Here is a 13,641-nt window from a genome sequence, read left to right as displayed (position 1 = left end):
TGGTACTCCAGTTAAAACGTTTTCCTGAAAACTGTATAGATAGACATTGTTAATCATGTTAATAGCATGGTTCTTCATACCATTTATTCACGCAGGTGTCTGTGAAAGGCCAAAAATAGCAGTCTTTTTTAAACATCTTTGAAGCTTACAGAAATCTAGCATTATAGAGAATACGGGGCCCATGCCTTTTGATTACAATATTAAGTGACTAAAACATTTATTTCCCGTCCATTTTATTGTCTTCCCTCTGCAGGTGAGGCGATACATTTAGCTCGTGATTTTGGTTACGTGTGCGAGACAGAATTCCCAGCCCGACAAGTCTCGGAGTACGTCTTGAGACAACATTCAGATCCATCAGATATCCAGACGAGAAGACAAATGGTGCTAGCGGCCAAGTAAGTTCCTTGGAAATTCCCTCAAACATGGCATCACCCTCTAACAATTCAATGTTCCCATGGCTACATGATCAACAATCATCTTTTCTAGGGTCTCTGTTGAAGAACAATATAATAACATCGATATTTGAATTTTGAGCCATTTAAAGTCAGAAGCCAAATTGGAACAATATGTAAAAGATATTAAGATATCTAAAGCCACGTAATATTGTTCATCATTTCATGGGCAGGTAGAACACCCTTCTGAACAATGCTTAAAGACCGTTACAAAATATCAGAGAGTCGGTTTAGTTATAGGTCATACGTTAATCTTCATTAGTTCTTTTGATACTTACATGATAGTGAAAAGGTTTTGGTACCTGAACTTGTTAACAGTCGTTGGGTTTGGTTTGGATTTGTTTTTCACAAGCTACAAGCAAGAGAAATTCCAAATCAGGATTAGATTTTAGTGATTTTACTTAATATAAGTTGTGATCATATCTCCAAGAGCTTATCTCTATAATTTTCTTGTCTTTTTTGTGCACAGACAAATTACGAAAGAGCTACAGGACGTGTTATGTCAGGATCGTACCCCTATTGGTAACACGCGACCACAGCCCATCCTAGAGCCGTCCATCCAGCGCTGTCTCACGCACTTTAGCCTCATCTCACATGGTTTCGGTACGCCGGCCCTATCGGCGGCCTTCGCCACCTTGCAGAACTGCCTGACGGAGATGCTCAAGTACATCGAGAAGGCCTTTCCTAACAGTATTCCCCCGCATCCCACGACGCCAAGCTCCGGTGGCAACGTTGTCAACAAAATGGACGGCAGCCCGTCGAAAGGTGACGACAAAAACGACAATCGCGCAAAGGACATTGTATGAGGAATAACTTTTCGAACAAAAGAAACCAAAAAAAGCGAAAAGGACGAACACTTCTCGGATGTGGACATATTGTTAACACTTTGGACACCAGTGTCACACTACATGAGGTGGCGTACAGGACTTAATGGTGCCGAGGATGTTCAAAAGACTCTTTGCAGCAGGATGAGTTTTTTTCAACAGTTTCGGAGGCAGGGTTAAATACATTTTACATTTAACAAAATTAAGATGGAAATTAAATGTGTTTATATATAGTGTATGAAAGATGTCAGAGAATTTTGTTTGATGGATTTTTGAAGAAAAAAAGATAGAAGATGTTGCTGTTGTTTTTCAGTTTCGGTTGACTGCCCATCCCCCTGTACAAAGGTTATTTGATATGGTATAATGTACATAGATGTCATTCCTACGGTGGCCGTTTAATGGCTTGCCAATGGTAGTAACTTCAAGATAATCGCGGACAAGTGCAAATCTGAAGACGGGCGGAAGGACGTCGCAATTTTATTTGCCTGTGTTCTTCCTTGGTAGCATGCGCTGTGCTAGCGGGTTTAAACACTTCCTCATCATAGCCCCTTCTTGATCATGTGATGATCTTAACGTTGTTCATGGATTGTGAGAATATACGGGTTAATATGTATTGTTATAGCACATAGCTAACTTAATTCACGTTAACAACTCAACACTGGAACTTTGAACCAGGTAAATGACAATCAAACAAAGTAGTTTAAGTTTTTTTTTTGTATTGGTTTTTTTTTTTTTTTACATTGTGCTTATTTCACATCTAGCCCACCGAGAGCACGTGCTCAGAAAAGTCAAAATTAAGTGCAAGTAAGCAAAAATGTTTTTACGATTTTTTAACATGATCCTGCGACAAGAAACAAAAGCAAACAATTTTAAAACTATATATCTACATAAATCAACCAAAGGTATTTCGAGGATGTGTGCCTGTGTGTATTACAAAATGCTTGTCAAACTTATGAATTATCTCGATTATTTCATTCAATTATTTTAATCATGTTCCTGCGTTAATCCATGAATCAATGACATGAAGCTGATCTTGGGGTTTACAAGGAATAATAAGCAAGATTTGCCCACCTATCTATGTGCCAAAAAAAATAAAGTATTGTATTCGTGTTATATGACAAGATTATGTTTAGGTTGTTTAAGATTATCAGAAATATTTTACAGAAGCATGACAATCATTCTGTTCTTTTCGCTTTTACAAGCATCTCAACGCTGTATTCAACGGGAACGGAAAATATCAGTGAGATTTAGATATGCGTAGTGGGTCGATGAAATGTGAATCTATATTATTGTGTTCAATTTCTCTAAAGTATAAAGGAAAACAGTTACGATACGCCTGATACAAGAATATAACAACGGGAATTTTGATTCGAGGATGTTTCTTTCGAAATGATGTAAGTGAATTTAAGCTATTGACAATCAATTTTTGTTTTACTGGTGTAGAAAATGTACATAATTTTCAGATTGCTATGGGAGTACTACTCCCAAGTTAAGTGTTAGGTATCAGTGGAAATAACAAAGTGTTTTATTTTGAAGTAACAGTCGTGCAAAGCGTGTGTTTTAATAACCTGTTTGAGTTAACATAATGCGATGAGGTGGAATAGCCCTTTTTCCTTTCATTCCTCTCATAAAATTCATCAGAGTATATCAAGGTGACTACAACAGATCAGATCAGATAAGGTTAAGCTGTCTAAAAAATCGTCTTTTGAGAAGCATCTTGGATTTAAATATTTATTATTCCAGTAAGAACCGGTGACATTATATCCAAATAAGAATACATCTTTTCTTGTTTATCTCGAGACATTCGGTATCCCCTGTGAAGGGCATTACACCTTATCCAATTCTTTGGAATTTCGCAGTTCACTGTTATCATGGAGCGTGTAATTGCGTAGTCATATTCCATTTCTCTTCGACACGAGAATGTTTGGATTAAGTTCAGATATGGGGGAAACACGTTGGTGGGAATGGAGTTTTGTCGTATCGTATCGTTTGATTGTGAATGTTTGAACACAACCATACTACACAGAACTGTGTTTCGTCCCCTTGTTAGTGCTTAATATCCATGTTCCTATATTTCCCCAATGTCTTCAATTTACTCATCTTTATTTCTCCGATATGATGTGTCAGGTATGAGATAAATTGGACATCTTGACTGTTCTATGCAACAAGATATATATAATAATGAAATGGGTCTGACAACGATTCATAATATGATCGAATTGGCCACTCTCTAAGAAAGAAATACATTTGTCTTACCGTCCTGTAAAAAGAAGGCCTATCTTTGATATATTTTTTAAAGAATTACATTATCGGCTTATCATATTCATATGATAATGAAAACGAGGGAGCATTGTTAATAATTTTGTCCAAATATTAGCACTGACTAGTGGCTCCGTAACGAGACTACAAATTTTTGACCAAAGAGGGCAGTCAATATAATTTCATTTAATTTCTAATCACAAGAAAATACAGTTCAATGTGTTCTTGTTTTATGTGGTGTTTGTTCTGTTTGTGTTTTATATCTGGTCCAGTGTCTCTTTTATATGGCTGGACAATAATATTTAGCAAACTTCGTTTGATAGACAGAACTTTGTATAGATAATTGCAGATGATCTGGTTGTTCTACTGTTGAATGGTCTCGTAAACTGCCAAAGTGTTATTATCGAATGCAAAAAGAGAGCACGTGTCTTTTTTAAATGTACCCACCGAAAGACCGAATCGAGTCATGTGACTTCCAAATATGGCGGCTGATTGCGGTTCATCTCAGTATTTCTTTCGAAGACACAATAAAATAGGACGAGCAGTTTCTGATTTTAAATATTCACTATGTTTACAATTATATTTCTACATATGACAATTTATTTAAGCAGCACTTCGTGTGGCCGGTTTAAGCTTTGAAACTTACTATTTTAGAGCGGAAAGTATATGGATATTCGTTTTATTCTTCTTACAATTTTTTTCTTACTTCTGCATGTTTTCCAAATCAAATTATTTTAATCTCACCCCCATACCCAAATAAGTGGTTAGAATGACTAAATCTTGTTTTTATTATCTGTTTGTTTTGTCACAAAGAAAAATATTAACTTGGCTTATTTCTAGGTTACATATTTCCTTTGAGTAAGTCACTATGAATATATTTTCCTTTGATTCCATTATGAAATTCAATTTCAAAAGGAATATTAAGAAGACATATTGTCAACCATCCTTCATGTTGAACTGAAACGAATGACGGGTAGGAAATGGTTATATCATACGAAATATTGTTGATTTTTATTAATTTCAGCTTTTACAGTACAATGAATTATTCAAAGGTTAGATGGAAATAGTGAAGATGAAAATACATTATGAATTTGTACATGAAGATGAAAGAAAAATGTTTGTTCACGTTGAATATCCGTATGTCCTATTCTTTTAGTACCTGTCATTATTGCTATTCATAATATCAACATAAATTGCTTTGTTTTAGGCCTACTATTGAATGTACTCTGCATGCTTGCTTTAAGCATTCTTCGCTTTTCCACACGAAACCAAAGTCCCTTTTTGTTTTCATTTGAGTCTTCATTTTACTCAAGAAACAATTTGAATTCAAGTAAAACCCCAAACTATCGTTTAAAATAAAAGAAATTGTAATAAAATGCTTTTGAGTACTTATGTAATTGCATTTTTTGTTATTGTGCATGAGCAGTGTGTCTGCCAAGCGTCACTCTATGTTTGCATGAACTTTCGCCTAGAATGTTAAATAGATTATCGTCTTTCTCTCACGAGTTCATCGGCATTGAATGATTCGAAAAGATGTCTGTTTGAAACAAATTACTACTGAATGGGAAAACGATATATGTCTTATTTTTCCATCAAGGGAACGTGTTTAATTTTTTTTTCATGGTTAAACAAGTATTGCGCGTGAACAATCGGTTATTTTACGCGCAAACTTATACATCAACCTAAATCAGTATTCAACCTAATGTAGTGATTTGACGATCTAATTTTGCTGGTCCCTCTGCGGATCCATTATCAATGACTGTAGAGGTATCAGCAAAATAGTTCGACTGCGTCTCCTTTGTGTTATGCTAATTTTTATAACGCTCTTTCATTCTGTTGTTTCACGTCACTGCAAAAACTACGGTGTTTTAATAACACCAGTCGGTGTTTTTAGTGTACCAAACCATCTGGTGTTAAAATACACCATATAATTTTACCATAACACCACATAGTGATGAAATAATAAACAGGGTGTGTTATAATACTAATGGGTGTCGAAGTAACACCGCGAATTTTAACACTTAAGCAACATGCTTCGTGCGGTCTTGGTAGAGCGCCAATTGCTGTAGTTTGAACACCGTTGTTTTTGCAGTGGGTATATCTTCGATTTTATGTGCTCTCAAGTTGTATGTCTTTAAATTTTGGAAGAAAAACAAAGTGGTGGATTTGATCATATTTTGGGGTCATCGAATTTGCTTCTGTGGTATTAAATGAATACTCGGTGAGTTCGGTGATCGCCGTTCTGATTCTGTTGTATTCAGATATGAGGTTGATCATTATTATTGTGTTGAGCGACAGATATGTCTAGTAGTTTGTAAACATTTTCTGTAGATTATTATGAGTTGAAACCTATCTGAGGAAAGATATCGTAAATAAAATTCGAAAACCGACTTACCCATGAGTACCTCTTGTATTTTTAGGTGCAGAGTCGTGTTGTCATATTAGTGATGTGTGTAAATAACAGAGAGAGAACAAGCAAAATATGATACACTCAAAAATTATTATAATGATGATGACGATGATGATGAATATATTAATGGTAATGACAATTCTGGTAACGAAGATGGTGGTGATGAGTGATGTCGATGAAGAATGATAATGATATTGAATGAAAATGATGATGATAATGATGGTGATGATGCTTTTGATGACGATGGAGATTGACGATGATAATGAAGAGAATGATGATGATGATGATGATGAAGAAGATAATAATGGTAATGATAATACTGGTTACAAAGATGTTGGTGATGAATGATGTCGATGAAGAGTAAAAATGATTATGATATTAAATGAAAGTGATGATAATGATGGTGATGATGGCGATTGTGATGACGATGATGAGGATGATGGCGATCGTGATGACGCTGATGACCACGATATGATGCCTATAATGACACAGGCGAACCTGAACTACATGTATACTCTATTCAGCACATGGTACTCGCAACATGATCAACACAGATAAATTCCAGCTTTTTCTTTCAATCTGAGGTTTCCATTTGTCATGATTGTTTTTAGGGTTAGAAAATGCACCACCGGCTATTACAGAGTGATTTAGCCAATGTTAGCGTGGTCAACCAGGGATTTGTGCATACAAACTAAAATGGTGATGGTGATGATGATGATGATGATGAAGATGATGATGAAATCCATCACAAACTTCGTATTCTCAGAATCGCTTCTTTCCTAGCACTTTTGTACTTGTTAAGAAGTACCTTGTACGTATAATACCTTATGAATACTCAATAAAAGTGAGAGGAAACTAGATGTTGCATTTAAATATACTGGCCGAAAATGAGCAAGATATTCACCAAATTGAATTAATACTTGATTAATAAGAAACTTCTACGCAATGCACATTTCATCAAGATATTTCATACACTGGCAATTGATCTCTCGATTTTGTTTTTTTATTTTACGAAAATAATGATGCGCGCACATTCATGAAAAATCACAAATAAAATAGATTCCAGTACAAACATGTTTTACATTTTTCGCGTCAAAAGTCCTCCTTCGAATGGGATAAAATATAGGAATGTCGTCATGATTATAGCCATGAGACCTATATTGAATATCTGAAATGTCTAAAAGCCGAGAATAGTTAGTGAACTTTAACCCAATTGAACCACATGACGCAACACTTTAATAAATCTCTTCAAAGCTCGTTATCGAAGAGTTCCTGATCTTCATCGTTCCTGATGTTCTCAAATCCACTTTTCATACATGTTCTCCTCGACGTCTAGAATGTAGGCATGATCACCGTTTGGCATTACGACCGACATTGGGGACGGAGGTCGATCACCGTCATTTGCTTCGTCCCAAGCAACTGTCGAACTCTTATCGGTCTTCGGAGAAGGGTCGAGCTCGACCTCGTTTGGAACAACTTTGGTTCCCCTGTGTCCATATAAGACATTGAAACAAGAACATGTGGAATTTAACATTCATTTTATAACAAGTGTCATTTCCTATTTCATTACATTTCATAAACAAAGCAGTGATTTGATCAGGTATCTGTCAATTATTAATAAATACATGAAAACGGGGAAACTTAAGGGATGAAAATATACGTATAACGTGTCACAAAGTCCATTTAGTTATCGTGTTTATCGACGGGTCTTTTGTTATGGGAGGGGTCGAGAAATATTAATTGCAACTTGACATAAAAGAATATTGTGATACACTCCAATCTATTTTTGACCAATTTGTAATAATGTAATTTGTGTGCGTGTTGTTATAATCGTCATTGCCATGATTATGACGTGTATGGCTGAATACAAATTCCGATATTTATTATCAAAAAACTTTTCAATGCTCGAAGTCATATGGTGCTATTTCAGCAATGTTGAATGATAACATATGATAAGGTTTGTGTAAGGATACCCACCTGTTTACTAGCAACCATGATATGATAATGATGACAACCAGAAAGATACAACTGACGACAGACAGGCTGGCAATAAGGGCAACTGTTCATTTGAATAGGAATAACATAAAATAGGTTTATTGTATTTATTATGCGTACAATTAAAATGCATTTTCATCCTTTAAAGAGAAGGTCACACCAAAAATAAAAATTAAAGATTAATGGTTCATGGTCAGTCATACCATTTTTTTTCTTTGCATTCTATGTACATATGCACAGCCATTGATAGAGAGAGGTCGGCCAACCCTGTTTCAATGGGTTACCGACATGGCGCAATATCTTTTGAGTTGGGCTTGCCTAACCAAGCATTGTGCGCTGTATTGTTAACACATTGAACCGGGTTGGCCAAACTCTATATTAACATGATTAATGGTTCATTTTATATGCCTGTAGTAGCGCCATCAGTGTCATGTATTACAGACTGGAACATCTTGGTATAAGCCACCATTTTTATCCCAATTGTTATTATAAATTTTGATTTAATTTAATAGAATAAATATAATAAAAATTGATCATTATGATACTAAATATGGTGGTAAAAATATTTAGTTCTAAGACATCATATGGTAGCTCGAGCTAAAGCCGGGGTGATAATAGCAAGCGCTTAGTATCTTCAGGCAAAAAGCGATATATAAATCCAGCTTCTATCACTATTATAATCAATATATAAAAGCTTACCGTTGGCTTTGTCGCCTGGGGATTCTGAAAAATGAAGGTGAAAAATATTGTAATAAGTTACTTTCCTTCAACTTTAATGGGGTACATTTCGTCAGCTTCGCCTATATGAATTTTGGAAGATCTTACACCCCTTGCCAATAAATGTTCGTAGTACACTAGATCCCACCTTGCCTGGGTACTGTAGCACGAAGAGTAGCAATAAACAGCAAGCGATCGTATGTTTGAAGGTAGAATTTAATTCTAAGATTCATTTTAAGATTGATTGCTTTTTATTATAATTTTTGGGATATGCAGTCAAACATACATTCAACTCTAGACTATATTGCTAAGTTTCGCCACATATCTAACACTATATTTTGATAAATATATTTTTTTTGGGGGGAGTACTACTTCAGCCGTAATGTAAGTGGTGCGACTATATATCCATGCCTAGTTAAGTTCGGTTGATCTTTAAGAATAAAAGTTTTTGGATATCTGCTTACAGCAGTAACGTTATTGTAGCCAGCTTACTTTCATCACAGTGAGTCCCCGAGAATCCTTTTGGACATGTACAGATATATCCGTTGATGAAGTCCTTGCAGGTCGCTCCATTCTGACAAGGGTTGCTCGAACACTCGTTGGTTTCTGTCATAGAGGAAATCGTGGAGTAGTAATGATGGGCATACAGTGAATAGCTGATACATATATAACCATGTTTTAAATTTAGATTTCTCCGATTCTTTCTCAATTATTTTATTTCATTTCTATTCAAGCATTGAATACTTTGGGTATCCTACGACTATGCGATAAAATTCAAATTTTGATTGGAAAAAATAACACACCAGGAACCGGTTACAAAGAAGGGACAATTATCCTAAATTTGTAACCCATTGGTAATTACCGTGGTAACACTGCTGATAACTTTGATAATTATTAGACTCGTTACAGAAAGAGTGCAACCGCAACTCAACAAAATCAAATGTAAAGTAAACGGTTCTAGTCAGTTGAAATTCCACTTGCGTTTGATTGTTTATCCTATTCCATTTACTATTTCATTAATTTGTTATTTGTGTTTATTTCATTCATTTATTCATTTATTTAATCATTCATTCATTTTCCTTTTAATTGGGAGGGGTTGCGTTTGACTGGAACCTATTTACTGCTAATGTTCATTAGATTAGTGACCACAGTTTTTATCAAAATTAGTTGTCAGTGTGTTGTTACTACAGCTATGGTTACCGTCGCTAAGAAATTAGTTATTGGATTTAGCTTGGAATTGAACTGATGTTTATAATCTTTTAGTACCTTTTTCACACTGGCGCCCCTCATATCCACCGAGACAGGTGCAAATGAATAGATTAATTGAGTCTGAGCACGACCCTCCGTTATGGCAGGGGTTGCTAAGACATTCGTCAATCTCTAGAATAAAGAAATAAATAAAAACTTATTGGTGTATGGCAAAATGGTTCCAAAACACATCGAGCTGTAAATTCTACTCAGGTAATTTTTATCATAGATAGAATATTCAATTTTCCTTTATAATGATTGCGAGTTTAGTCATTACCAACCGTATGGTTATTTTAAGAAAGATACAGAGCTGCAGAGGTCATCCACGAATTAACAAGCGTGTTCCCTCTGAGAATTTATCCTCCTAAAAAGACGGATTTTTAACTGTTCATAGGACAAGCTCAGGTCAGTCACCATGTGAGCAATTAGCTTAAAGATATTACAATTGATGTAAATTAAGATACAAAGCATACCTCCCCCTCCAACAAGGTTTAACTTTAGGGTACACTGTAACTTGTAATGTTCCTTTGAAGAATTTAGTCGTTCTTATTTATTTGCATTCTGCCTCATTGCTACTTATTTTACTCAACATCTTACCTATTTCGCAATGGAATCCTTGATAACCAGTTGGACATGAACAATTGTAAGAGTTATCTGATTCTACACATGTACCGTTGTTTAAACACGGGTTACTGTTATAACAGTCAGATGATGCTTTGGAAAAGACAAAATAAAAAGAATATAGGTAGTATTATTTATTTTTCTGACGTTAATCATCAGCATCATTATGGTCCTCATTATTACTCTCCCTTTCATGACTATAATCATCGTTGCTATCAACAATGTCATCATCATCATCATCATCATAGTCGCCGTCGTCACCATCACCATTATCAATATCACTATCATTATTGTTATCACTACAACCCATCTGATTATTATTACTATCTATTTGATTATTGACGTTAGAAACATTTTATACTGTTTATAAAAACAGTTACCATGAATGCCAAAAGTATTTACGATGATCTAGATGATTGGAAAACAAAATGATTGTTAATAACAGCAGTATAATATGATAAATAATATAGGATTTGTATAGCGCACGTATCCATCTTGCTAGGTGCTCTTATATTACCCCGGGAAAGCTAGTCTACCGATTCCAGTGCTCACAGCTTTTTGAGGAATTACTTCCTGCCGGTACCCATTTACCTCACTTGGGTTGAGTGCAGCACAATGTGGGTAAAATTCTTGCTGAAGGAAAACACGCCATGGCTTGGAATCGAACCCACGACCTTCAGATTTAAAGACGAGAGTATTAACCACTACACCACGACGCCCCACGTATAGGTTGATGAAAAATATTAGTGCACAATTGCTTGGACATAAATAACATGTTTACATACATGTAGCAAAGAAACATATGAACTCCAAGGAACTAATGACTAACACAATGGATCCATCACATAGTCCTCATCTACATCTTACCATTTTCACAATTCATCCCCTCATAACCCGGACTACAGGAGCAGGTATAGGAATTGATTTTGTCCAAACAAGTAGCACCATGTTGACATGGATTGCTTTGGCATTCGTCGACATCTGTAGATCAATTAAAGGCCATATATTTCATCATTTCTCCTTCCAACAAACATTCTGTTATGGTCATGTTCGGAGACAATGATTGATATAAAGAGGATGCACGTTATATCATACTGTCTGCACTCTGTTTGTGTAATTTAAGCCTGATTGATAATTAAAGTGAATTTCACTCAATGAATTCTACATATCTAATGTGCTCTAATGTGTTGGAGGGTTGAAAGTTCATTCATTAATTCATTTATTAGTTTCCTAAAGAAATATTTGCTCAAATTGTTATGTGATGAAAATATCTTGAATATATCATTTATATGCGTATAGCAATGATTGGAGGATTTCAAATAGCCTTCAAAATCAGTGACATGTTTTTTGTGTGAAGTATTATGAATAAATCATTTGTTTGTACCTTAATACCGTCAAGTACATTTTTGACCGCTACCATGGTGGAATTCAAGCCTCACCGACTCATTGTACTTTATGTACTAAAATAAAACAAGATTCCATCCGTCTGAAGAAAAGAAAAATGATATATCCTATGATTTCACTTCTCATATACTCACCAACTTCACAGCTGACACCCTCAAATCCAGGGGTGCATGTGCAGTTGTATGAGTTTATTTCCTCCATGCAGGTAGCACCGTTAAGACAAGGATTGCTAACACATTCGTTTATATCTGTAGGTAAGACAAGGGCAAAATGAGAGTGCAATTAAAATCATCGCACCGCGCATGGATATGGAGACAAGACAAGAATGATTTTATTTTGAAAGACAATAATTAGTACATGTACCTTAAGCTTGTTCAAAGAAGAATTGCCGATTACATTTTGAACACGAGCTCCTGCAACTTCGAAATAGAAAGCACATTTTTAAAGAAAATTCATTTAAAATATGGTAACTTTAAATATAAGATTGATCGGCTATCTATGTGAATTGGAATAAGAGATTTAAGGTGAATTATTCTATAAAGCTATTTTCAACATATCATTGTATAGATGCACTAAGCGTATCAATGTTATAATAGGCATTCGTTATCTCGTGGCTAAGAATCGATTTTTTTTCCTGCAATGATTAAGATGTCTTACCAATTTCACAGTTGATACCGTTATAACCAGACATGCAAGAACAGTTGAAGAAATCGATGCCATCAGAACAGGAGGCACCATTGAGACAGGGCCCACTAAGACATTCGTTGATATCTGTCGACATCACACATTTAAGAAAAATAATAAGTTAGGGGGAGACGGAAATTCGTACCTGAAATTATAAAAAAATGTTTGGGAGGTTAAAAAAATATATAATGCATCCAAAAATTAATCAAGTCGGGAGAATACTCTTTTGGCGTCGTCCACTCACTATCTGAAATCATGGAGATAGAAGTTTAGAGACATGTTTTTTGACATGACATCACTCGTTAGTTTAGCTTGGCATTACAAAAGATCTGAGAAAATATCGCGATTCAAGGTCTTACAACCCGACAATATTCCTAGCTGGCTTAAGGAATATCGAACTCACGATTCAAAGAACCTGATTGATCAACGGCCAAATCCAACACCCTTTTTGCCATATTTTACATGTTCACTGTGCATGTTTATTTGTGTTCTTATTTTTTATTTAGATGGTTTTTAAATGTTTTAGTTCTTGATAATTTATTGCCATTTTATTGTGCTTTGGGGGATTTTTTTTATGTTTGGATTCCCATTTTGATGGGTTATTCCTCGGATATGACTTACCATTTTCACAGTTAGGACCATTAAAACCCGGATTACATGAACACTTATAGGCATCGATATGATCCGAGCATGTAGCACCATTGTGGCAAGGATTGCTTTGACATTCGTCGATATCTGTTGAAAATTATATATTCTGATAAAAAATGTCAAGACTAGAGATAACTTTATTCGCATATGCATATTAAATCACTATATTCCTATTCATTTCAGTATGGTTTTTAAGAGTTAAGATATACATTGTGGACGGACATGAAAACATATCACTTGAACCGGAGTGTACAACCACAGTCATGACTATGATAACAATTCAAGATCCGTTGATGATGCTTACTTTATTGATCAAACATGAATTGAGAATTTCAGAAACGGACTTAATTAATTTTATTTCTGAATGAATTCATTTATA

General features: G+C 35.2%; 2 protein-coding genes across 3 annotated transcripts in view; one reads left to right on the top strand and one right to left on the bottom strand.

The window, feature by feature from the left end:
- The first annotated feature begins 232 nt into the window (after positions 1–232).
- LOC129280426 (transcription factor AP-2-beta-like) lies at positions 233–5,925 on the top strand. Its single transcript, XM_054916453.2, has 2 exons — positions 233–395; positions 922–5,925. Exons 1-2 carry the CDS (start codon positions 379–381, stop codon positions 1,256–1,258), a joined length of 354 nt encoding a protein of 117 aa, XP_054772428.2. The 5' UTR covers positions 233–378; the 3' UTR covers positions 1,259–5,925.
- A 1,009-nt stretch (positions 5,926–6,934) lies between these two features.
- LOC129280622 (neurogenic locus notch homolog protein 1-like) overlaps positions 6,935–13,641 on the bottom strand; it is a 31,200-nt gene continuing 24,493 nt past the window's right edge. For both annotated transcript variants that reach the window (XM_064112485.1, XM_064112486.1), the window contains 10 exons: positions 13,236–13,349; positions 12,588–12,701; positions 12,065–12,178; positions 11,394–11,507; positions 10,503–10,619; positions 9,924–10,037; positions 9,150–9,263; positions 8,640–8,663; positions 7,923–8,004; positions 6,935–7,432 (listed from right to left, as the gene is read on the bottom strand). In XM_064112485.1, coding sequence (XP_063968555.1) covers positions 7,243–7,432; positions 7,923–8,004; positions 8,640–8,663; positions 9,150–9,263; positions 9,924–10,037; positions 10,503–10,619; positions 11,394–11,507; positions 12,065–12,178; positions 12,588–12,701; positions 13,236–13,349 — 1,097 coding nt within the window. In that variant the 3' untranslated portion in view covers positions 6,935–7,242. The remainder of the gene's footprint in view (positions 7,433–7,922; positions 8,005–8,639; positions 8,664–9,149; positions 9,264–9,923; positions 10,038–10,502; positions 10,620–11,393; positions 11,508–12,064; positions 12,179–12,587; positions 12,702–13,235; positions 13,350–13,641) is intronic.

The sequence above is a fragment of the Lytechinus pictus genome, chromosome 17, assembly GCF_037042905.1.
Source record: "Lytechinus pictus isolate F3 Inbred chromosome 17, Lp3.0, whole genome shotgun sequence".
NCBI classification, from domain to species: Eukaryota; Metazoa; Echinodermata; class Echinoidea; order Temnopleuroida; family Toxopneustidae; genus Lytechinus; species Lytechinus pictus.
The sequence above is the reverse complement of the archived record's forward strand: the minus strand, read 5'-3'. Positions and strand labels throughout refer to the sequence as shown.